A 25008-nucleotide genomic window follows, 5' to 3' on the forward strand; every position below is an offset into this window, starting at 1 on the left:
TGAACATTGGTTCTCATTCTGTAGTTGTTCCTGTATTATGCAAAAAGAGAGTAATTAAACATAATGGGCACCGAGGCTTCTGAAGGAAGACTTACAGCTCTGATAACACAGCAACTCATAGGATACCTTGAGCCTCAGAGTCCCCTGACAATAATGTTCAAAGCCCTGGATTGGAAGCAGATAAATATAAATGGTTTTCCCATCCATTTACTCCTTCTCTCATGTGTTCCCTCCCTCTGGAACTTTGCTCATGGGAAAAGACACTGACAAACTACAAGGTTTTAATCTCACTTAATGAAGCCAGACTTGGGGTAGTGTTTCTTCACTCCACCCTGTGAAGTTCATTAGTTCATTGTTCCTTGTGGGGTCTGACATACTTGAGCCCTGCCTTGTTTTCCAAGCCAAAGATTACCGGAGAAGCCCTTGGACATATTCAGGCATTTTAGATCACTAGTCCTTTCCAACCATCTTTCCCCAAAAGAAGCTCATTCCAGCTACAGAGTGGAGAGCAAAATTACTGCTTGGGACCAAATTTAATTAGGGTACTACTGCACTTTGAACCGCCCCTTGTCAAACCACCTAGTTTGCCGCTGTTTATCTGCAGTGATGCATGGAGTTGTATGTGAACTGGTTTCTAGGGCATGTGGAAATTATATTTCCTCTTTAAATTATTTAAAATATGTACTTGAGTATCTGGTATTGTTTAAGTGCACCCTCCAGGCTATGGGAGTAGAGCCCAATCGCAGAATGTCAGGAAGATGAATAGGTCCTGGATCACGGTATCCACTGTCCATCCACAGTCATGTGCAGTTTCTAAATGCTCATATCTGGCAGGACTCATTCATTCATTCTTTCAATTGTATTTATTAAGTGCTGACTGTGTGCAGAGCACTGTACTAAGCACTTGGGAAAGATCAACAATAAACAGTGGCATTCCTTGTCCACAATGAGCACACAGTCTAGCGGGAGACAGACATCAATACAAATAAATAAAATTACAGATATACACGTAAGTGCTGTGGGGCTGGGATGGGGGAGGAAGAGCAAAGGGAGCAAGTCAGGGTGACACAGGAGGGAGTGGGAGATGAGGAAAAGTGAGGATAGACTGGGAAGGCCTCTTGGAGGAGATGTGTCTTTGATAAGGTTTTGAAATAGGATGCCTGCAGCAAATTTTGGCAAGTCTTTCCTAGTGTGGAAAATCTGAAGCCCTGTTCTGCCTAAGCCCAGAAGCGTGGGGTCTGTAGTAGTCTGGCAATTACCCAGACCCCACCTAAATTCTTGTGAAGGGAGAAAAGGGAGGGGAGAACCCACATCCAGGCAAAGAATACAGTAAGTACAGTGGTTCCTGGGAATTGCTGAGACAAGTAGTCCCAGCAGGCACCCAGAGACTTCTACGCTTTGCACACAAACAGCCGAGCTGCAGCACACTCTTTAATCCAGTTTGCCTGCTCCCACACCTCTCTCAGATCCAGGGAGGCCCAAAATGGAAAGGGCTGCCCCAGCCTGGTTTGTGGAGGAAATATCCCTAGTGGCTTGCAGAGTTTCGGGGAATTACAGAATCGAAAGCTAGATAGTTCATCTTTTCCAGTGCCTTGCCTCCAAGTGACTTAGAAGGAGGGTGTTTTGGGAAAGGATTTTGGCACTTCACATATGCATTAAGGCCACATGAGTAGGATTTAATCATGTCTCTTGTGCTGTGGTATTAGCACAAACTGAACTCCTTTGTGGGTCTCATCTTGGAGCTCTTGGCCTAATGCAAATGAGGGGCCTGAACTTGGCTGCAAAAAGAACCAATGAGTCTCATTTGGGAAACAGCAACCATTACACAGCAACGTGGGCGGGGAGGAGCTGGGGGCAGGGGCGTGGGTAGGGAGAGCTGTCATCGCTCCATCACACAGCCTTAAAGAGTTCTGTCAGATTTGGGTCATGGTGGACTGTGCAGAGAGCACACAGGTCTGAGTTTCAGAAATTTTCCCCAGCGGAAATAGGTTTCTTCTGAATGGAAAGAAAAAGTGCCCTCGTGTTATTTTTAGCTTTAAAGTTAAATCATGTCTGAGGTAGTCAGGGGGCTGGGGGCGGGGGGAAACGGTTGTTGGCAGATGCAGCAGTGTTGACGAACTGATGCTCAGTTAGGGGACGCTCCTCTGGCTAGGTTTGTTAAACATCTTGCTGTGATTTTTCCCAGCCGGCTGTACCTTCCTCAGTTGGACACATCCACCGATAGAAGTGTGGTCACGGCTATGCTCTGTCTGAGGCTGTTTTCTGAAGATGGGACAAAGGGTTGATTAAGAGCTGTTACCTATGGAAGAAAAAAATATTTCAAGTTAATGGAAAGTGCCTTTGGAGGAGTGGCACACATCACCAGAGTGAGAGGAGAAAATGGGCCAGGCAGATGGTCAGACACACAAAAACACACTAGCCGCAAGTGAGGCTGTGAAATCTCTGAGGTTCCTAGATGACTTTAAAAATAGAGCAGTCAAACCCCTGACTAGCCTGGGGCCAGAGGGAGGCTAGGCAGACCAGGAGGAGATGGAAAGAGAAGACCCGGAGAGGGAAGGAAGAAGATTACATCTTTCCCTTTGGGAAGGAAACAGGAAGGTTGAGGTCAGGGATGGTGTATGGGGGAAACTAGAGGTTTGGGGGCGCCTCTGGCTGTTCTCCAGGCAAGTGGAGCTGCACCGTTGGAAGCAGTTTGCCAAAGAGAGAGCCACCCACCCCTCCAACTTCCAGAACAAACCAGGAGACTTGGGGCCATATTTCTGGTTCATCAAACTCTCAGAATAGCCCTGGCTGGAACAAGGGACTGACCTGTTCTTCAAGGAATCCCTTCCAGCTTCAGAAGCCACTGAGTGACTCTCCTCAGGCCCGCAGTGTGACCCCAGCCTAAGTATAGTGCTGCTCACTCCTGGCGCCTGCTACATTTTCAGAAGGTAGTCGAGCTTGCTTTTTTTTATGGTATTTGTTAAGTGCTTACAAAGTGCCAGGCACTGTACTAAGCACTGGGGTAGATACAAGGTTGTCAGGCTGGACAGAGTCCATGTCCCACAAGGGGCTCACAGTCTTGATCCTTATTTTACAGATGAGGTAAATGAGGCATAGAGAAGTGACGTGACTTGCCCAAGGTCACACAGCAAAGTGGCAGAGCTGGGATTAGTCCCCAGGTCCTTCTGACTCCCAGACCCCTGACCTATCCACTAGGCCATGCTGCTTTTCTAGAGACATTTTGAACCCACATGGCTTCCAGACCTATTTTCCCATCAACATTTGGTTCAGATTCCCTTTCTCCTACATTCTGCCTCAAATCCCTGTGGCCATACGGAGCCTCTCGTGCCACTGGGGTTAGCCTTCCGACCGAATGATGATGTGGGCCAGTATAGAAGCAGCGTGGCTCAGTGGAAAGAGCTTGGGAGTCAGAGGTCATGGGTTAGAATCCCAGCTCTGCCACTTGTCAGCTGTGTGACTGTGGACAAGTCACTTCACTTCTCTGGGCCTCAGTTACCTCCTCTGTAAAATGGGGATGAAGACTGTGAGCCTCATGTGGGACAACCTGACTACCCTTTATCTAGCCCAGCACTTAGAACAGTGCACATAGTAAGCGCTTAACAAATACCAACATTATTATTAAATGGCGGGAGACAGTGTGGGAAGTTGGCCCAAGGCCACGGGGGCCAAGCCCGTGGCTCGGGCAGGGAGTACTGGAAATGCTGCAGGGTCCCCGGTGAGGCGTTGGAGCCTGGAGGGGGGTACTCTGGGATCTGGGTGGGGCACAGGAGGGGCAGAGGGCTAGCAGAAAACTCCAGCTGCTGCCCACCACTCGTAGCCCCTTTAAATGCCAGGAATAGGAGGGATTCGGGCAGCAGCAACAACAGCTTCTTTAATCCCTCTGGAAGAACAGGAGCAGCCAGTGGGTGAGAAGAAGGGCACCCATGCTAGTGGGACTGTCCGGAGTCAGCTGAGGCCTGTGGTGCTCAGGACAGCCCGTTGTGTAGAAGCTGAACTCCGCAATGGGACAAGTTGTGAGGGAGGAGGAGGACACGGGGAGTTCAGCAGGCTCTGGGCCCGGTCCTCCCAGCCTCTTGGCCCCAGGCCCGCCGCGTGATCCCTCCGCATCATCTCTGGTTTCCAGGCGCCTAGTGGACCGCTTGGAGAACATGCGCAAGAACGTGGCTGGGGACGGGGTGAACCGCTGCATCCTGTGTGGGGAACAGCTGGGGCTGCTCGGCTCCACCTGCGTGGTGTGTGAGGATTGCAAGAAGGTAAGGCACATCCTCCAGCCGGGATGAGCTAGGGCAGGGGCGGGAAGGCTTTCCCCTGGGCTCCTGCCTCTCAGTCCACACTCCTGCAAGTGGGCACTACAGAGAGGGGCCACTGAGCCACGCTGCTTCTCAAGGAAGAAGATGGGGCACAATGGAAACTTAAAATACAAAATTCAGAAGGAATATTTTATTTTTCTTTTAAGGAGCAAAACAAATCCCATTTCCACACCTCCTTAAAACATGGCAAGAGGTTGAACTTGCTAAATCCACTGCTGTTGCTGCGTGGCCCATGACCTCTGCTTCCTCAATGCCCTAGAGAGTGGGGATCGGGCCAGGGTGGTGCAGGGCTTGTTCCCCTTGTGCCCAGTGGATGGTCAGCAATGCCAGCCAGCTGGGTCTGTCCCTGGTGACTGCTGAGGCTCTGCCGGTTGGGGTGAGAAATGAGCCCATAGAAGGAGCGTGGGGGAGAAAGCACGTGCTCTGGGCACTGGCACTCTGTAGCCACAACCTCCCTAACAAAGCCAAGCCGGGCCAAGCGCCTGCTCCAGATCCCGTCAAGTGGCTTCCGTTCCTGTGGGGAGATGACTGTGGGTTGAGCCGCCGTTAGACTCCGTTCGGTAGAATCGCTCCTTTTAATGATTTGTTACGCGCTTACTCTGTGCCAGGCGCTGTTCTGAGCCCTGGGGTAGATACAAGGAAATCAGGTTGGACACAGTCCATGTTCCACGTGGGGCTCACAGTCTTCATCCCCATTTTATAGACGAGGTAACTGAGGAAGTGAAGTGACTTTGCCAAGATCATACATCAGACAAGTGCCAGAACAGGGATTAGAACCCAGGTCCTCCTGACTCCCAGGCCCATGCTTTAACCACCTGGCAACACTGCCTCTCATTTTACAGTCAGCAGAAAAATAATTCTTTCGGGTGTCTTAATTGCCCTTCGGCGGCCTGATTAGACAAGGGGGGTTTTAGTGCCCACCTGACCCCTGATTCCTCCTCAGTTCCCAGATCCCACCCAAGCCCCTCCTACATCCAAGCCGAATCTGGCCTCCACCCTGCCATTTACAATTCCATCAGGACCCTAGCCTTATCTGACCCACCTCCTTGGGGATCCTGGCCTCCCTTGCTCTCCTCCGAGCTCTTCCAGTGGCTCCCTGGCCCTAAACCTAGGTTTGGTTTTGTTTCACAGAACGTCTGCACCAAATGTGGCATCGAGTCCTCAAACAGCCGACCCCATCCCATCTGGCTTTGCAAAATCTGCAGTGAGCAGAGGGAGGTGAGTGATGGTCTCTCCCCGCTGGCCAAGGGGAGTCATCCCACGAGAAGTACTACCTCAGGGTCGGGATCTTTTTATTCTGAAGAGCCAAACAAAATGAAACTTTTGAACATTTGGTGTGCAGAGCCATTAAACATTCTTACATTATGCTGTACTTGATGAATTGTGATGATGTCAATCACTCCTTGAGCCCGTTTCACAGCCACAGCTGTTCCTGCCACCGGGTACGGGAAAATCCAGTCAATCAGTGGAATTTTATTGAGCACTTACTGTGTGCAGATCACAGTTCTAACTGCTTTGGAGAGTACAGTACAGAGTTGGTAGATACATTCCCTGCCCACAAGGGAGAAAAGAGAAGGGATGGGCAAGGGAGAGGGAGAGGGAGAAAGTAGAGAAGGGGAGAAGGGAGGGAGGAGAGAAAAGGGGAGCAGAGGAAAGGTGTGATGGGTCAGCACTGCTGGTGGCTATCCAACGCCTTCCCTTAACCCGAGACCCTGCTGGAGAGTCACATTTAGTTCCAAGAAGAGCCACTTGTGGCTCTGGAGCCGTAGGTTGCTAGCCCCTGATCTAGGGACTTAATCAGGGAGCTGATGGGGTTAAGTAGGACAAAGCTCTGCCCCTGAATAGTCAGATTGTCTTGTCTAATGCCATCGAGTTGTCTCCGACCCTTGTGACACCATTGACACACCTCTCCCAGAGGGCCTCACCTCTATCTGCAATTGTTCTGGTAGAGTTTTCTTGGTAAAAATACAGAAGTGGTTTCCCATTTCCTCCTTCCGTAAACTTGTCTCCACCCTCAACTCTCTCCCATGCTGCTGCTGCCCAGCACAGGTGAGTTTTGACTTGTAGCAGATGTCTTTCCACTCGCTAGCCACTGTCCAAGCTAGGAATGGAATGGGTACGCCTCTGCTTGACTCTCCGTCCCATAGCTGAGGCTGGTAGAGTACTGGAAACTCTCCAGGTGCAGTCCTGAGAGGGAATAGTCATATTAGAAGGTTGCCATTCCCATTCTCTCACATCCTATCCTAATAATGTCATCTCCCCTTCCTATGAATCCTTTCTCCAGCTCTCTGCGGCAGAGACCCTTCTCCTGCAGAAAGAAAAACTGAAGTCCAGAATCCTGAGAAGTCTCATCTTAGTCAGCCCTCTCCCATCCCCAACGAGCCCAGGACCTCTGTGCATATCAGCATAAGGTGATAGACAGGTGCTGGGTCAGGGGCCAGCCAGCACTTCTCTAGTGGCCTGTAGGGAAACCCACCCTCTATGGTGAGGCAGAAAGGATCCCAGATGTCGCTATAGCCCCCCATGGCCCCAACCCTGGGGACTTGCTGCAGCACAACTGATCCACAAGTACTCCCAGCTCCTGAAAGTTCTGGCCCAGGGAGATGCCACCAGGTCGTACTATGGGAATTTACCGAGCCCGCCGGGCGGTTGTCCTCTGCCTCAACACAGGATGGGGTGTGGTTGAGGGGCCCAGCTGCTGGGGCAGGGACCGTTCCGCACAGTCCTGGGAGCACAGTCCTGAAGGCAGGAGAGGGAAGCTGTGCCTCCAGAAGAGCAGCAACGTCTCACTGTTTGACTTTCCTCAGGTCTGGAAGCGATCTGGAGCCTGGTTCTTCAAGGGTCTGCCGAAGCAGGTGCTCCCTCAGCCCATGCCGGTGAGAAAGACCAAGCCGCAGCCGGCTCCCAGCCAGCCCGCCACACCCGAGCCCCCGGCCCCGGAGCCCAAGCATCACTCCAGAACCGCCAGCCGAGGTAAGGCAATCCATTCCCTCCCAAGCCTGGGGGGTGGACGCGGCTCTCTCTTAATTCCGGTTCCTGAGGGGAACCATGCTTCAGCAGGGCTACGCAAATCACACTGGGCTGACCTCCGGATTCCCTGTGCATCTAATGAGTTGGATGGGCCATAATGGCAGAATAGAAAGCAGTGGGCCAGGAGTCAGGTGAGAAATTTTCCTAGTCCCAGACTTGCCATGGGCTTGCTGTTTGACACCTTGCTGAGCCTCCCTTTCTCCATCCATAAAATGGGGTGAGAGTCCCAGCCTCTGCTTGCCTCCTGATGAGACGAGAGAATGGATATAGAAGGTCATCAGTTCTAATGCCGACTTATCCGCTTGTCTACTGTGTGGCCTTGGGCAAGTCACTTCACTTCTCTGTGCCTCAATTACCTCATCTCTAAAATGGGGATTAAGATTGTGAACCCTATGAGGGACAGGGACTGTGATCAACCCAATTTCCTTGTATCCAACCCAGTACAGTGCCTGGCATGCAGTAAGCTCTTAAAAATTACCACAGTTATTCTTATTAGTATGTGGGAGAGATTTGAATTCTTAGGAGGAAAGGACCAGAGAAACACAAGGGGTTTAAAAAAATATACTCATTTTCTCGGGTGGAAGATCAGCCATGCAACCACAGGTGGGTGGCGGTGGATGGCAGCAGACTCCTAGACTGGTTCAGTGAGCTCCTGATTAGCAGTTCTAGCCTCTCCCCTCCCTCCTCCCTCTTTTTTCCTCCCTCCCTCTCCCGCTCTCAGGACTGAGCCAAGTCATTCAGTGGCAGGGTCACAGATGTGGGGAAGCATCAAGATGGAATTGGCCCAGAGAGTGAGGAGCCATGGCCCTGTGGAGGGCTTGTGGCTGTTGACAGTTCCTGGGTACTTCCCGCTTTAAGATGTGCCACCCTTCACTCCTCCTGGATAAAGCTGCCAGCATCTTTCTTTAAAAGAGTTTTAAAGGAATCCCAGCCCCTGACCCAACTCCTGAAACATCTGCTGCCCCAGTCCAGTCATGGGCCCAGAAAAAAACACACATTGGGCGATTGAGAGGGAGGTGGGACATTCTGTTGGGTTAGTTTATGAGTTCGGTTAAGGAGTGCAAATTCAACCCACCCGCTTCCTGGTTTGTGTTTTCAGGAGAAAATATTTTAGTCTAGTTTTTCCCCCAGAACTGAGAGGGATTAAAATAGACTTTTTTCCAAAGGCTTCAGTTGGTTTTACTATAAACTCCAAATCCATCCTGTGCATCTGTGCTAAATCCAGGATTCAATAAGGCTGAGTAACCAGCCCAGACCACTCGCTGCCCCTGCCTCCTCTCATATAATTCCCTGTCAGGCAGAGGTAGGCAACATCCACCAAAGACCACTAAGGGCCTGGGTCTCCCCAACAAACAGCACCCCACACCTGGGCCATTTTTAGGCTTGCATATAGTCACTTGCCAAGGGAGAGACTCAGGGAATGCTGATACTGCAGAGAAGCGAATTCTATCCCAACAGAATGGGTTGGAGCCAAACTTCCAATCTGATGCTTTTTCTGGAGGAATGGAATCATTCATATTTATTGAGCGCTCATTGTGTACTAAGCTCTTTGGAGAGTACAATAGAACAGAATTGGTAGGAACGTTCCCTGCCCACAACGGACTCACAGTCTAGTTGAAAGTCCAAAATTCTTTGCCCCACCTCCCCTGCCCCACAAGTCTCCTTTCCTCTCCATTCATCCTTGTCCTGCTCTCTTTTGAATTATTTAAATATTTATATTTATTGTCTCAGCAATGCCACGTCCTATTTCTGGGCCTGTGGGGAAGGGGAGTGCAAAGGAGAAATATTGGGTTTTTGCTGAATTTTGCTCCCACTGAGGGAGATTGGGTTGGCCCCATGATTTGGGGGCTGGCCACTTTGTGGAACTTCTCTTTACAAGGCTGCAATAGAGCTTCTCAGGACCTTTTGCTGCAGGTCCATCCCTCCAACATAACAGAGGCTGGGCTCCTGCTGGTCTGGGACCTGGCTGGAATCAGGCTGCTTCTGGGTTTGAGGAACAACAGAGTTGAAGGCTGCCATTTTTAGAAGACGATGGTTTTCTCCAACATTTTGGCTCGTTCATTAAGCTTCTCAGTAGAGGCTGTGCTGGCTGGAAACCAAAATGCAGACAGTGAGAGAGAAGCAGGTTTCAGAAAATGCCAGCTAGAACCCCTCGTTGCCCAGCCTGCTGCAGATGGTTTGCGACATGTAACGTCCGGGGAAGCCTCGGCTTATAGTTTGACAGCTGATCCTCATTCTCGGTCCCAGCTCTCCATTGTCTTCTTCTTCTGCTCTTTCTCCCTGGCCCTACCTTTGGTCTGTAGGTTTTTGACCTCATCACCTGGGGTGCTAAAAGCAAACTAGCAGAAGTGAGCACCGGCTTCATCACCTCCAAGATATCACCAGTAGTAGAGCAGCGTCTCCCACAGCGAAGTTAAAAATGGTTTCTGACTCTCTGCAGTAGTGGTGTATTCTTCCTTCTCATCTGGTTCCCTCTCAGGTGGCCTAGTAGATAGAGTATGGGCCTGGGAGTCAGAAGGACCTGGGTTCTAATCCCGGCTCCACCACTTGTCAGCTGTGTGAGCTGGGGCAAGTCACTTAACTTCTTTGTGCCTCACTCTCCTCATTTGTAAAATGGGGGTTAAGGCTGTGAGCCCCATATGGAACAAGGACTGTGTCCAAGCTCATTAAGTTGTATCTACCCCAGCACTTAGTACGGTGTCTGTCACATAGTAAGCACTTAACAAATTCCATAATTATTATTATTTATTTATTTACTATGGTATTTGTTAAGTGCTTACAATGTGCTGGCCGCTATCCTAAGTGCTATGGTGGATACAAGCAAATAGGGTTGGACATAGTCCCTATAATAATAATGTTGGTATTTGTAAAGCGCTTACTATGTGCAGAGCACTGTTCTAAGCACTGGGGGAGATACAGGGTGATCAGGTTGTCCCACGTGGGGCTCACAGTTTTAATCCCCATTTTACAGATGAGGGAACTGAGGCACAGAGAAGTTAAGTAACTTGCCCACAGTCACACAGCTGACAAATGGCAGGACAGGGATTTAAACCCATGACCTCTGACTCCAAAGCCCGTGCTCTTTCCACTGAGCCACGATTCATTCATTCAATAGTATTTATTGAGCACTTACTATGTGCAGAGCACTGTACTAAGCATTTGGAATGTACAAATCGGTAACAGACAGTCCCTGCCCTTTGATGGGCTTACAGTCTAATCGGGGGAGACGGACAGACGAGAACAATGGCAATAAATAGAATCAAGGGGAAGAGCATCTCATTAAAACAATAGCTAATAAATAGAATCAGGGTGATGTACATCTCATTAACAAAATAAAATAAATAGGGTAATGTCAAAATAAATATGGTAATGATAGGGTAATGGTAAGGGTAAGATCACACAGCAGGCAAGTGACAGAGTTGGAATTAGAACCCCTAGGTCTTCGTTCTTTCTACTAAGCCACACTATTATCATCTACAGTCCCAAGATCCCAGCAGAATTCAATGAGAGATCTAGCAGGGATTATTACTGGATTGGGCTCTGCCTCATATGCCCTCAGTGGAGCAGTTAGTCTGCTGAGTAGGAGATGGTAGGACAGACGGACCATGATTTCCTTTGGAAAATTGGCTCAAGGAGGTGCCATCCCAATTTGGGGAACTACCCCTTCCTCCTTGATGATTGTGAGAGTGGGGAAAGGAGAGCACTGTGACATTAAGGTCCCGACAGCCTGGAGCATCTGTACCACAAGATTCAAAAAAGCTGAGAGGCCTGAAAAGTGTATGTTTTTCACTCTGCTGCCTGCTTCATTTTTCTAAAACATGTGCACATCTATCCACTCCTCAAATACCTTCAGTGGTTGCCCATCCTCTCCACATTAAACAGAAACGTCTGACCATTTTTTTTAATGGTATTTGTATGTGCCAGAAACCATGCTAAGTGCTGGGGTAGATACAAACTAATCAGGTTGGACACAGTCCGTGTCCCACATAGGGCTCACAGTCTCAATCCCCATTTTATAGATGAGGTAACTGAGGCACAGAGAAGTCAAGTGTCTCATCCAAGGTCACACAGCAGGCAAGCGGTGGAGCCAGAACTAGCACCCAGGTCCTTCTGACTCCCAGGTGGGGCTCACAGTTTCGATCTCCATTTTACAGATGAGTAACTGAGGCACAGAGAAGTTAAGTGACTTGCCCGGGGACACACAGCAGACAAGTGGGGGAGCTGGGATTGGAACCTATGACCTTCTGACTGCTAGGCCCATGCTCTATCCACTACGCCATGCTGCTTTTGCTATTATTATTATTAACCCTGGTTCCCCTCCCCTTGGGGGGCTGCTAAGGGCATTTCCCAGGACCAATAATATCCTTTACCCAGAATACGGAGAGCCGAGAACAAAGGAAAAGAATTAAACTACTGTGGCAGGAGAGATGGAGTGAGGGTCTCCCTGGCACATCCTCTCCCTGCCAAATTCCCTCATTATGGAGTTTCTCTTATTTGTATGTATCTGGGATGCCAGCTAACACCCCTTTTATGATCAAAAAGGCCCATTTTTGCAGGGTCACTACTCAGGGGGTCTAGGGAGGATAATTGTCCTGAGCCTCAGTTAAGCCTTCTTGCTTGGAGATAAAGAGGTTTCCTCGCAAACCAGCAGAGTCAGCCCCCAGCCAGGGTCCAACCACTCGTGGTTTCACTGAATTCATGCCCTCCTGCGCATGGCCGTTTCACTACTCAATAATCCCTCTGCCAGGGAAACTGGGAAGCTCAAATGAGGCGGCTTTGTTACTTTTAAAAGGTTTGCTGGTTAAGAGGTCAAAATGATAAGCTAGAGTGGGGTTGGGGGCGGGAGAGGGAATCTATGGACTGGCAAAATCCAGCCCCTCCTCAGTGGCTCACACAAACCATGACCAGGGTCCCACCTGCTGGGTGGCAGCAGCCAGATTGGTGGGTAGCAGGTAGATTCATTGGGAATGACCCTTGGTTTGTTTCCTCAATCCCAGTGGGGTGGGGGGGTCCCCTCTAGGCCAAGGCTGCCCCCTGGACTGGGTGTGGGAGGGCATATCGAGGACTGGGGGGGATTTCCTGGGCTACAGGGTTTGGGGAAGAGGGGCAGCATGGTGGAGTGGATAAAGCACAGGCCTGGGAATCAGAAGTTCATGGGTTCTCATCCAGGCTGTTATGTATCTGCTGTGTGACCTCGGACAAGTCATTTCCCTTCCTCTGTGCCTCAGTTACCTCATCTATAAAGGGGAATGAAGATTGTGAGCCCCATGTGGGACAGGGACTGTGTCCAACCCAATTAGCTTGTATCCACCCCAGTGTTTAGTACAGTGCCTGGCACACAGTAAGCCCTTAACAAGTACCACAATTATTAATTATTAGGGACCCAAGGTTGGTACTGACAGTTGCCTCACACATGTCCGATAAGCCCCGGTCCCCTCCTGAGTTCTGTGGGACTCTGGAGGAACAGCTGGGCCCTTTTGTGATGCCTCTGTGATCCACTCTGATGGGCTGTGGATGCCCCTGAAACAAACATACACATACACACATACAGAACACATACACACATACATTTCCTCTACATGTAACTGAGGAGAAGAAGGGAGTGGGGAGGAAATCAGGTTGGTTCTTAAGCTACTGGTTCATTTCCCCTCTCTCCTGCCCCCTCCTCACCTGCCCCTCTCCATGATGGTGAGTTACCATAACCAGAAGAGAGCCCCTGTCCCTCTTCTGTATGCAAAGCTTGCACACTTTCTCCTCCAAACTCAGCTAGGTGCCCCCTTTACTGGTTGTTCCCAGGTGGTTGCTATTGGCTACCTGCGCACAAATGTTTATCACCCATCAGCTGGAGGTCCTTCCTCTTCCCATTACTTCTTTCTTCTCATCCTAATAAATTGGCCACTCTGGGCTGAGATTTGTGATTACCAGTTCCCTTGGCTTTTCCCCCTCTTATCTAAAGAAAGCTTTTGGAGTTCCAGCCTTCTCTTTTTCTAGGCCAGTGTGAATGCTAAGTCAGTGAACCTCAAAGCCATCGAGGAGAGTGGTTAATCATTTTTCTGATGGCTGAGAAGCATAGCATGCCACTTACCTGTGGGAGGGAAATTTGTCTCTAGGAACAAACTGTTTTCTGAGGCCTGTAATCATGAACTGGATTATTAGTTCCTGAGGCCTTGTTCCTATTTAAGAGGAAAATGTAGGGCAGGCATTGGAGTGAGTTGCTCTTTCTGACTTGCTGCTCACACTTTGCCCCCTCAGCCTCTGATACCTCAAGGGGTTGACGGGCAAGGGTCCCCAGGAAGAAGCAGCTGGAGGCTTCATTTCTTCTCAAGGTATATATGTTATTTATAAATCCAGGAAAGTGTTAGGGAATAATAATAATGATAACTGTGGCGTTCGTTTAAAACTTATGTGTCAAACACTGTGCTGAGTCATCTGACTCCTGTAGATAAAAGGTAATCAGATCAGGCACATTCCCTGGTCCCAAGTGGGGCTCACAATCTATGAGAGAGTGAGAACAAGTATTTTATTCCCATTTTATAGGTGAGGAAAGTGAGCCACAGAGAAGTTAAGGAACTTGCCAGCTCACAAGTGATGGAACTGGTACTGGAACCCAGGTTTTCGGACTCTCATTCCCGTGCTCTTTTCATTAGGCCATCTTACCTCACACAATAACTGGAAGACAGAGAGAGGGCGATCCCCTCTCTTTCCCAAGTCTGGGAAATGGGAGTATCAGAAAGGTGTGGCGGGGGACGGGCAGTGCAAGGAAACTGCTCCCCCTTCTCTTATTGGGAGCCCTTCCCACTGACCACAGGAATATTCACGTGCTTAAATCCTGGGTGAAGTTATGGCATTTGAATTTGTTAAAGTGCCGAGGGACCAAGGGGTAAATCAGTGGGTGAGGTCACCAGCATTTTCAGTGGCAAAGTTGTGTCCATTTGTTACCCTGCTAGTTTTCCATTGCAACCTCAGGCAGAGTCTCCAGCAAGGTTAGTGAAGGGTTCTGTGATCATCAGGAGCCAAACACAAGTTCTTAGTAGAGTGTTCTGCACACAGTAAGCGCTCAGTGAATGTAATTGAATGAATGAATGAATCAGGAGATCTTGGCACGCTTCTGCCCCAAATCATGTAGTTCATTGTTTATTCATTCAACCATATTTATTGAGCGCTTACTGTATGCAGAGCATTGTTTTAACTTGGGACTTACCTGGGAATTCAGAGGATATAGTTTCTTATCCCCCCTCTGCTACTTGCCTGCTGTATGACCTTGGGCAAGCCACTTTACTTCTCTGTGCCTGTTCCCTCATCTGTAAAATGGGGATTAAGGCTGTGAGCCCCACATAGGACAACCTGATTATCTTGTATCTACCCCAGGGCTTAGAACAGTGCTTGGCACATAGTAAGTGCTTAACAAATAACATTATTATTATGATTATGATTACTAAGTGTTCCAGTCCCTACTTCTTTTCCTATGAGTGCATTATTGGATGGTATGCTACATGAAGAGCAGAATTTGGTGATAGCTTCAACACTGACAGTAGTGAGGTTTGTCTTTAATTCAAATTTTATATGGTTTTGTCCCAAATTTCAAATTTACACCCACTTCATCTTTGGCCTTCGTGTAAGGTTTCTTTGTCATTGGTGTTTTGGGTGTTTCCTTGTATAATTAGTTTGGAGTTATCCCTAATGTGGTCAGTCCTCCTATTATTTGGGCTTTCTCAACCTAGTTTGGTTAGCCATTATTGCCAAACAAAAGGACCTGTGCTTTCTGGAAGGGACACGGTACAATGTCCAAAAAGATAACTTTGGTATAAGACATTGGTCAAGGCATGCATACTAGCACCCCAGGATTCCTCCAAGTAAGGTTCTTCAAGAACATTCCCCCCTGTATTGTAGAACTAAATGTACAATAAATTAGTCAGAGATAAGAGAAACAAGTTAGGAATTGCTACCTCAATTTTTTATTTAAAGCAATGTCATAAAGTAAAGTAAGACTCTTATCCAGCTGTTATTCTTGTTAGAATTGTCTAATTTCTGGGTATCTCTGTCTAATAAAGTGGCAAAATGCATTTCTAAACCACCGATCTGGATTTAGGCGGTGAACTCAATTATATTTCATGCATTTTGACCAATGGAACTTTGCCCTAGAAGCAGATGTGTTCAGCCAAAAGGCCATTTTATTCTCTTAAACATTGTTCTTGGAACCTGGCTGTTGAAACTCAATTGCCCAAGTGAAGTAGACATTTGAGTGATTATGTCGGATGAACTTGTATCCAGCCTCATTGTCCCAACTAGATGACTCAAGCAAAGGTGGCTTGCTTTTACTCATACCATTTAGGAATTTGGGTCTGAATCCACTGAATAATTGCATAATCTTCAGCTCTATTTTGATGAGAAAGATGAAGGAATAGGGAGCCGCTCGAGCACTGTTTAGCATAGAGGGTTTGGTAGCAGGATTGGCCGTGAAGAACTCTGGATTGTCTGAGGCAATTAGAGGTCAAGGATTATTGGCAATCCACCTTTTAGCCAATAGTTTCATCGTTCTGCCCCCCCAAGTTTGACCACAACCTCATTTGACTGATGAGGATTTCCCCTTTTCCATCTGTTCCCACCTAGCTCTTGTGGAGGGGATTACAAGCAGTGAAAGTCCCAAAGAAGGTGAATCAGGGGAAGACAGGTGCTAAATAATCCACAGACCAGATGGTGGTCCCTGAACAATTGACAGTTGGCTAGGTCTAGTACTGAACTTTAAAAAAATCATCTCAGCAAATTGAGGTTTCACTCTGATTATGCTCAGAGGATGCTCTGAGCCTTCCCTTGAGTCTTCAAGGTTGAATCTGATTGGAACAGACGTTTGCTGGTTTGTTTCTTCTTCTTTTACCTAGTCCCAGATTTTCTTTCCATGGTATCTGCAATTCTCCACGGCTTATAAAAGAGGATTTTCAGAGCTGCAGATAAAGCTATAACAGTAGCTTCATAAACATGATTGTTAGAAATAGTAAAACTGCTATCCTAGAAGGCTTTTTCAGGGTTCCTTTAAACCCTGGAAAGGGCGTGGATCTGACAGTAAAAAGATCTGGGTTGTAGTCCCAGCTCTGCCACTGGTCTGCTATAGAATCTCAAACCATCTCTTAGCTTCTCTGAGCCTCAATGTCCTTATCTGTGAAATGGGGATGAGAATCCCCTGTCGTCAGGAATGTGGTGAGGACAATATGAACTAAGTAGCTTGAAAGAGCTTTGTACAACTAAAAACACCAGACACATTCAATCAATCGTATTTTTTGAGAGCTTACTGTGTGCAGAGCACTGTACTTAGCACTTGGGAGTGTACAATACAAAAATATAACAGACACATTCCCTGCCCACAACAAGATTACATTCAAAATATATCCCTTATGTTCAAGATATATATGGCAAGTGTTTTTCCTTAGTGTTCATCATTCACTCATTCATCAGTACTTTCTGAACACCTGCTGTTTGCAGAGGACTGTACTCGGCGCTTGAAAGCCTGCCTACAAGAGAAGTAAAAGTCCCTGCCTCCAAGGAGCTTATAAATGAATGCGAGAGCGTACTGCTTTCTTCCCTTCTGCCTTCTTCCTTTTAATTTGACTTTCCCTTTCAGGTCCAGATCTGGCTGCGGCTCCTGGGAGGGGGAGCTATGGTCCCCCTGTGCGCCGGGCTTCAGAAGCTCGAATGGCTCCAAGCGGCAGTGACTATCCCGGCGGGGACACACAACACTGGGACTCTGCCCAGGGAGGGCCCCCCAGCGACTCCAGCCGGAGCCCTGCAGGTGAGGGAGACTCCGGGGCAGGGGAGAGGGCTCAGAACTTGATATCAGAGAACTTCCCTTTCCTAACAGTGACACTCTGTGAGGAGAATGCTGAGTTTGGATGAGGGGAAAATGGGGCATAGTAGAGGGAAAATGGCAACCCCCAAAGATGATGTTCTGGAAAGTAGACAGGGAGGGGAAAGACAACCTCCCAGATCTGAGCTAAATTCCTAGGGAGAATATTTTCCTTTAGTTTTTGATTTTCCCCTCCAGGCAGAATTTCCTCCACACTAGCTGCGTGACTGGGCCACTGTTCTCTTCCTCACTGAGGCAAACATTCCCTCCTGGAAGAGAAAGGTTGGGTTATCTTGGACCAAAAGGATTCCTGGTTACACTCTTAAAATTTCTCCCTGCAAGTGTAAGCAGAGCATCAAGAGGCAGGAAAGAAACACAAAGAAAACAAACACACACATGCTCTGGGCATGTCACTCCCCTTCTTAAAAACCTCCAGTGGTTGCCTATCAACCTCCGCATGAAACAAAAACTTCTCACTCTAGGCTTCAAGGCTCTCCATCACCTTGCCCCCTCCTACCTCTCCTCCCTTCTCTCTTTCTACTGCCCACCCTGTAGGCTCCGCTCCTCTGCCGCCCACCTCCTCACCATCGCCCCTTCTCGCCTATCCCACCATCGACCTCTGGCCCACTTCCTACCGCTGTCCTGTCCTGGAATGACCTCCCTCCTCACCTCTGCCAAACTAACTCCCTTCCCCTTTTCAAAGCCCTACTGAGAGCTCACCTCCTCCAAGAGGCCTTCCCAGACTGAGCTTCCCCTTTTCCCTCTGCTCCCCCTGCTGCCTCTCTGCCCCCGCTTCATCTCCCCTCAGCTAAGCCCCCTTTCCCCCCCTTTCCCTCTGCTCCTCCCCCTCTCCCTTCCTCTCTCCTCAGCACTGTGCTCGTCCGCTCAACTGTATTTATTTTTATTACTCAATTTTGTTAATGAAATGTACATCCCCTTGATTCTATTTATTGCTATTGTTTTTGTCTGTCTCCCCCGATTAGACTGTAAGCCCGCCAATGGGCGGGGATTGTCTCTATCTGTTGCCAAATTGTACATTCCAAGCACTTAGTACAGTGCTCTGCACATAGTAAGCGCTCAATAAATACTATTGAATAAATAGTATTGAATGAACAGTAAATAATCAACTTCCATGGTAAGGGGTGATAAACACAAGGCAGGCTAAACATCTGGGGTTGAGGAGATGATGATGATGACTTAGGGGATGGGAAGGGGAGAAAAAAGGGAAGTGATCTGGGTTTACCAGTGCGATTGGAGTGGAAAGGTAGAGATAATCCAGAAAGGCATCCCAGTGGTGGAAGCAGCAGCCCTCCTGGAAGAAAGGAGTGGAAAGGGCATTCCAGGAAGGGGGAAAGGACAACTTGTAAGTGGTGACTTTACTTTTCACTTCCACAATGCACTTTCCCTGGCGAGAGAGAGCATGATCTCGTGGATAGAGCACTGGCCTGGGAGTCAGAAGGACTGGCGTTCTAATCCCAGTTCCACCACACGTCTGTTGTGTGACCTTGGACAAGTCTCTTAACTTCTCTGTGCCTCAGCTACCTCATCTGTAAAATGGGGATTAAGACCATGAGTCCCCTGTGGGACATGGACTGTGTCCAACCTGATTAGTTTGTCTCTACTCCGGTGCTTAGTACAGTGTTTGGCACATTATAAGCACTGAACAAATGCCATTAAAAAAAATCAACTGTGAACAGACAGGTCCTGCTTCCTAGAGGGTCTTCTCCTGAGCCAGCAGGAGTCTGCCATGACACCCTCCACAGCCCTTTCCAAGTTTGGTTGACTACAGCAACAGGCGGCTTTCAGTTTCAGTTCCTTTTGTCAGTGCTCAGGGCTACGGGGCTCATAGACAGCCAAGCCGGACTCTGGCCCCTCTTCCCAACCTGACTGATGGGAATTTCTTGCCCCGGAGTTTCATCTGGATGCTGAACTGGCATGTTTCCTCAGCGAGAGAGCCTAGCTGCTGGCGAAGCATCCAAGTCATCTTTAATCCCTGAATATGAAAGGAATAGTTAATAGGAGGCTCCTGGAGAGATCCATCACACAGGGCTCTTGTCTCACGCCAGATGGCGGCTCAGCTTTCTATTTTGTGTTGAAATGAGTTCACATAAGAATCTGACAGGCTGAATATGAAGACTCGGTAGCAATCTCAGGGTCTTCTGGTCTTTCCCTGTCCATTCAATTCCCGCTTTCACCTTCTATCCCATCAACTTCCATCCTTTCTCAATAATTTAACAGTGTGGTGGGCCTCTAGCTCAATTACTTTCCTTCTCTCTTTCTATCATGGATTTATGTTATGTTTTTAAGGAACCTGCCCTCCTCCTTTTCACACCGAAGGTGTATTTCCCACATGCTGCCTCTGAGCCTCTTTTCCATATTGGTTTGGCAGAGAGGCAGAGATCAAGCCCCAGATGCTGCAATGTGTGTTTTTGCCTCCCCTCAATTGATCAAAAAAGAAGCAAAGCCTCCAACTCAAAGTCAAAGGTCAAATCTTTTTAAAGCTACATTCTGGAATCTTCTGAGGAGGTCCTCTTGGGAGTGCCCAAGACTCCCCTGCCTGCTTTTTTATGGACACGAAGAGAATGTGAGTCCAGCCACCTGGACCCTGACCCCTGGTTCTGTATCCACAGCTTAAAACAGGGCCTGGCACATAGTAAGTGTTTAACAAATATCATAATTATTATTATTATTTGAGGACACTAGGCCCTTTCCAGATGTTCCTCAAGTGGTCCTGTAGATCATGTCTTGGGAAGTTATAATTTACCAGGGGTTGGATGTCCCTCTGGTTTCCTATAAATTTATCTATGATTTTAATGCCTTGGCTTTGAAATCATCTCTTCACTCAGCATTTTCTTCATCTTTGTTCTCCGTTCTCCCTGTCAGAGCCTAGAGGCTGTTAGAGCCCAGCAGTAACTTCCAGGGAGCCTCAGCTTCCTCATCCTTTCTCAGTTCTGGCATCCAACTGGTTCAACCAAAAATGCCCAAGTGGGGACCAGGCATCCGAGTTGCCAATAGCAGGATGAGAAAGAATCAAGAGGGTTTGGACACATGCAAATATGCCATAGCTCCTGCAACTGCTTTACTGCTTGAGAAAGTCCTAGTGAGGACACCTGTGTTCTTCTAAAACCTCCATGAACTCTTCATCCTCTGACTATAATCCTCCATTACTTGGGCTCATCTGCCATGTTTTTCCAGAGATCTGCTGTCCATTGCTTCTCAGATTGGATCAAATTTCCTGCATCAAGTAGGCCAGGCAAATTCCAGTGATTCCCAGCTTTGAGGCAGAGGACTTCTACAGGACATCACTAAGAGGCAGAGTTAGGAGCAGAACTCTACTCTGGGAAAATGCAAACAATGCAGGTTGTGCCTTAGGCCACACGGCAGGCATCTGAATATTCCCTGGGTTATACCAGCAGGCCTAAGTTTAGGTTATTACTGGATATCATCCTCTCAATCAAACATGTTTATTGAGTGGTTACTGTGTGCAGAACACTGTGCTAAGCATTGGGAGAGTACAATATAACAGAAACATTCCCTCCTCACCCGAGCTTGCAGTCTAGAGGGGAGAGACAGACATTAATATCAATAAAATTACAGATATGTACATAAATGCTATGGAGCTGGGAGGTGATATTAATTGTTCTTGTCTGTCTGTCTCCCCCTATTAGACTGTAAGCCCGTCAAAGGGCAGGGACTGTCTCTATCTGTTACCGATTTGTACATTCCAAGCGCTTAGTACAGTGCTCTGCACATAGTAAGCGCTCAATAAATACTATTGAGTGAATGAATAAAAGGAGCAAGTCAAGGCAGCACAGAAGGACATGTGAGAAGAGGTGAGGAGGGCTTAGTCAAGGAAGGCCTCTTGGAGGAGATGTACCTTCAGTAAGGCTTTGAAGGTGGGCCAGACCACCCCTGTGAAATTTCTATTGCTCCCACCCCAACTCTTGGCTGGACATTTCCAGGAAGGACAATGCTAGTCTTTCCAGTTCTGCCATTGAAGAAATTCACTGATTCATTCAATCGTATTTGTTGAGTGCTTACTGTGTGCAGAGCCCTGTACTTAGTGCAACATAATGATCAACAGACACATTCCCTACCCACAACTAGCTTACAGTCTAGAGGGGGAGACAGACATTAATGTAAATACATAAATTACAGATATGTACAAAAGTGTGGGGGCTGGGAGGGAGGATGCATAAAGGGAGCAAGTCAGGGTGATGCAGAAGGGAATGGGAGAAGAGGAACGGAGGGCTTAATCAGGGAAGACCTAATTGGGGAAGACCTCTTGGAGAAAATGTGGTTTTAATAAGGAAGAGTTTTGGGATTGACTTGTTTTACTATAGAAGTAGGAATCGTGCATTGTAAGCCATTTATAATGAAATGGAACAATCCTGTGGCTAAAAACATTTGAAGGGGCTGTGGATGAGTTATGACTCTTGAACATTCTGTTCATATTAAATGATTGTGCAGGTCTGTTATCTATGTAATAATCCCTGGGTTACTAAGGGAAGATCCTGCCAGCCTACAAGTGCATCGGTAGCAGCAATGAAGCAATACAACCATTTATTCACATATACTAGAGCTGAAACCTTGCCGGCGGTCACCTCCACCGGGGATATACGTTAAGCATGTTGGAGGGTTAGCCATATTTCCGCACCCAGGGGAACAAGTTATTGATCCAATGCACAAAGTAACTACAGGAAGGAGTGTCTCATCCCATACAAAGGGCCTGACATTTGTCTTGGAAAGAATTCATTCCTATATTTTATAATTGTTGGATCATCAATTTGTATGTCTCTGATGACTCGTAAATTTTTAGTCAAACCTTCATGGGGATGAAGGATGACCTTACCCCCCTCCCCATTTTTATGGCATTTATTAAGCACTGGGGTAGGTACAAATTAGGTTGGACACAATCCCCATCCTGCATGGAGTTCACAGTCTACGTAGGAGGGAGAACACTTATTAAATCCTCATTTTACGTTTGAGAGAACTGAGGCACGATGACTTGCCCGAGGTCACTCAGCAAGCACTTGGCAGAGCCAAGATTAGAATCCGGATCCTCAGATGCCCAGGCTTATGCTCTTTCCACTAGGCCATGCAGCTTCAGCCCCTGTGGTGACTTATGGATTGTTTCCTTACCTTTTCCCCTATGCCCATCAAAAGAGGTGGTGGTTCTAAACTGCTTGCCTCTTGTCTGTTGCGTGTCCTTGGGCAAGTTATTAATTTCTCTGGGCCTCAGTAACCTTCTCCGTAAAATGGGGATTAAATCTGTGAGCCTTATGTGGAAAACAAACTCTGTCCAACTTGATTATCTTGGATCTACCCCAGTGCCTAGTACAGTGCGTGGCATATAGTAAGTGCTATTGTTTATTCTTATTACTTATTAAAGGAATAAAATAAAGAGAGGTGTCAGATCAGAGCTCCTTTCACATCCTACCCTAATTGGCTTCTGGCTTTAGGGCTCCTGCTTCTCTCCTTCCTTTTGTAATGTGGTCAGAAAGAGATGAGGTGAGATGACTTTAAGGAAAACCCATGTTGTTGTAATAGTTGTAGTAATGCTGGAAGTAGTATTCATCTTCCTCAAGGTATTTATTAAGGGCCTACTGTGTGCAAAGCCCTGGACTAAGTGCTGGGAAAGAATACACAGAGATAGAGGATAATGGGCATATGACTCCCTTATCAGGCATTCACTGGCAGAGTCATTTTAAACAAGGTCCCTGTCTCTGGTTCTAATCCCTAATCTAATCTGCATCTAATCCTCTGTATTGAACATGGACTCTAATCTCTAAAGATCCCGTTGGATCACTGTACTCTTCAAAGCGCTTAGTGATCTGAACACAGTAAGAGCCCAATAAATACCCCTGACAGTCTGTTTCAAAATCCTCTGAGCATTATGTCTGGGGTTAGTCCTAAACAGTTGCTTCTCATTCTCTCCACCCGGATTCCTACCCTACACCCCTCCTCAGGCACTATCAGCTGCCTTTTATCTCTAAGGATACACTGACCTCTGCGTCTCCGTATCAGCATATTGACATTTGAAACTGTAGTAAGCCAAAGGTCTCACCAGGGCCCTTCATTTCGCATTTTCCCCTTTCTTCCTTCTAGGTTTGAGACGTGCCAATTCAGTCCAGGCTTCCAGGCCTCCTCCGGCATCAAGCCAAGGTGCCATGGTCCAGCCTGTGCAGCAAGGTACGGTTGTGGTTTTGGAATTGGGCCCTGTTTCTTTAGAAAGAAATCAGACCAACTTCCTAACCCAAATCTGGGTGTGTCAGTGTCTTGGTCCATGAGGTTGAGGTATTTTTGTAAATATTTTATTTTTATAAATAATACTTATAATAATAATTGTGGTATTTGTTAGATAATAATGTTGGTATTTGTTAAGCGCTTACTATGTGCAGAACACTGTTTTAAGCGCTGGTGAGATTCAGGGTAATCAGGTTGTCCCATGTGAGGCTCACAGTTAATCCCCATTTTCAGATGAGGTAACTGAGGCACCGAAAAGTGAAGTGACTTGCCCAGAGTCACACAGCTGATAAGTGGCAGAGCAGGGATGCCTACCATGTGCCAAGCTATGTACTAAGCACTGGGGTGGATACAAGCAAATCAGGTTAGACAGAGTCCCTGTCCCAGGCGAGGCTCACAGTCTTAATCCCTATTTTACAGATGAGGGAACTGAGGCACAGAGGAAGTGAAGTGACTTGCCCAAGGTCACACAGCAGATACGTGGAGGAACCGGGATTAAAACCCATGACCTTCTGTCTCCCAGTCCCGTGCTCTATCCACTGTGCCATGCTGCTTCTCAAACACATACAGAATTTATGATCACTTCCTCTGTGCAGCACACTCTACTAAAGCACTTGGGAGAGTGTAGTACAATAGAGTTGGTACGCACAAACCCCCATCTCAAGGATCTCAAGTTCCTCTAGTCTGTGAGCTCACTGTGGACAGGAAATGTATCTGTTTATTGTTATATTGTACTCTTCAAAGCACTTAGTACAATAAGCACTCAATAAATATGATGGAATGAATGAATGAAGCATTTTACAATCTAGCGAAGAGACATACCAAAATAAGTTACAAGTAGAAGGAAACAGCAGAGTTTAAAGATACGTATTTAAGTGCTCCAGAGCGGGAAAGGGTAGGTGCGGGCCTGGGAGAGGTGAATTTCCCAAGAGCTTAGGTGAAATGGGCTCATCATGAGCAATGAATGTTTCTGCTTATTGTTGTATTGTACAGTGCTCTGCACACAGTAAGCCCTCAATGAATGCGATTGAAAGAATGAATGATTGTGCTGAAGTAGCAGTAGGGGGTGAAATAGGGTTGGGAGTTGAGACATTAATCTGGGAAGTCCCACTGAAGAAGATATGATCCCAGAAGGACTTTGAAGATTGAGAGAGCAGTCGTCTGCCAGATGTGAAGGAGGAGGAAATTATAAATAGGAGCCAAGCTGTGAGCAAGAAGTTGGTGCTGAGGAAGGCAAAAATGAGGCACAGTGAGTGAGCTGGCTTGAGAGGAGTAAGGTTTGTGTGCTGGAATGCAGTGGGAGAGGGGCAAAGATAAAAAGTGGAGAGTGAGCTGATTGAGTGCCTTGAAGCCAGTGGTCAGAAGTCCTTTTTATTGGAAGATAGCACCTTGTGTGGTAAAACTGGACCTATTATGTGGCCCCACTTTATTCCACTGGCCACCAGAAATGGGATGACAGATCACCTCCGTACCTTAAACTTATGACAGTGACACTGTTTAATGGGTGTCAAACTTGCTTAACTTCCAAGATCAAGATATGAACTAAAGAAGTGAAAAAGGTTTTTGTCAGATGAGCAGAAA

General features: G+C 47.5%; 1 protein-coding gene and 1 non-coding gene across 7 annotated transcripts in view; one reads left to right on the plus strand and one right to left on the minus strand.

Annotated features, from left to right (window-relative positions):
* The window catches only part of RPH3A (rabphilin 3A), a 159581-nt gene that overhangs the window by 96188 nt on the left and 38385 nt on the right, over positions 1–25008 (plus strand). For all 6 annotated transcript variants that reach the window (XM_029057760.2, XM_029057759.2, XM_029057757.2 and 3 more), the window contains 5 exons: positions 4127–4256; positions 5445–5531; positions 7121–7286; positions 16960–17127; positions 23290–23373. In XM_029057760.2, the coding sequence (XP_028913593.1) occupies positions 4127–4256; positions 5445–5531; positions 7121–7286; positions 16960–17127; positions 23290–23373 (635 nt within the window). The remainder of the gene's footprint in view (positions 1–4126; positions 4257–5444; positions 5532–7120; positions 7287–16959; positions 17128–23289; positions 23374–25008) is intronic.
* Positions 6373–6510, minus strand: LOC114809553. The gene has a single exon (XR_003757330.1). It is a non-coding gene; the product is annotated as a small nucleolar RNA SNORA7 (small nucleolar RNA).

The sequence above is a fragment of the Ornithorhynchus anatinus genome, chromosome 2 (genome assembly GCF_004115215.2).
Source record: "Ornithorhynchus anatinus isolate Pmale09 chromosome 2, mOrnAna1.pri.v4, whole genome shotgun sequence".
Taxonomy (NCBI): Eukaryota; Metazoa; Chordata; class Mammalia; order Monotremata; family Ornithorhynchidae; genus Ornithorhynchus; species Ornithorhynchus anatinus.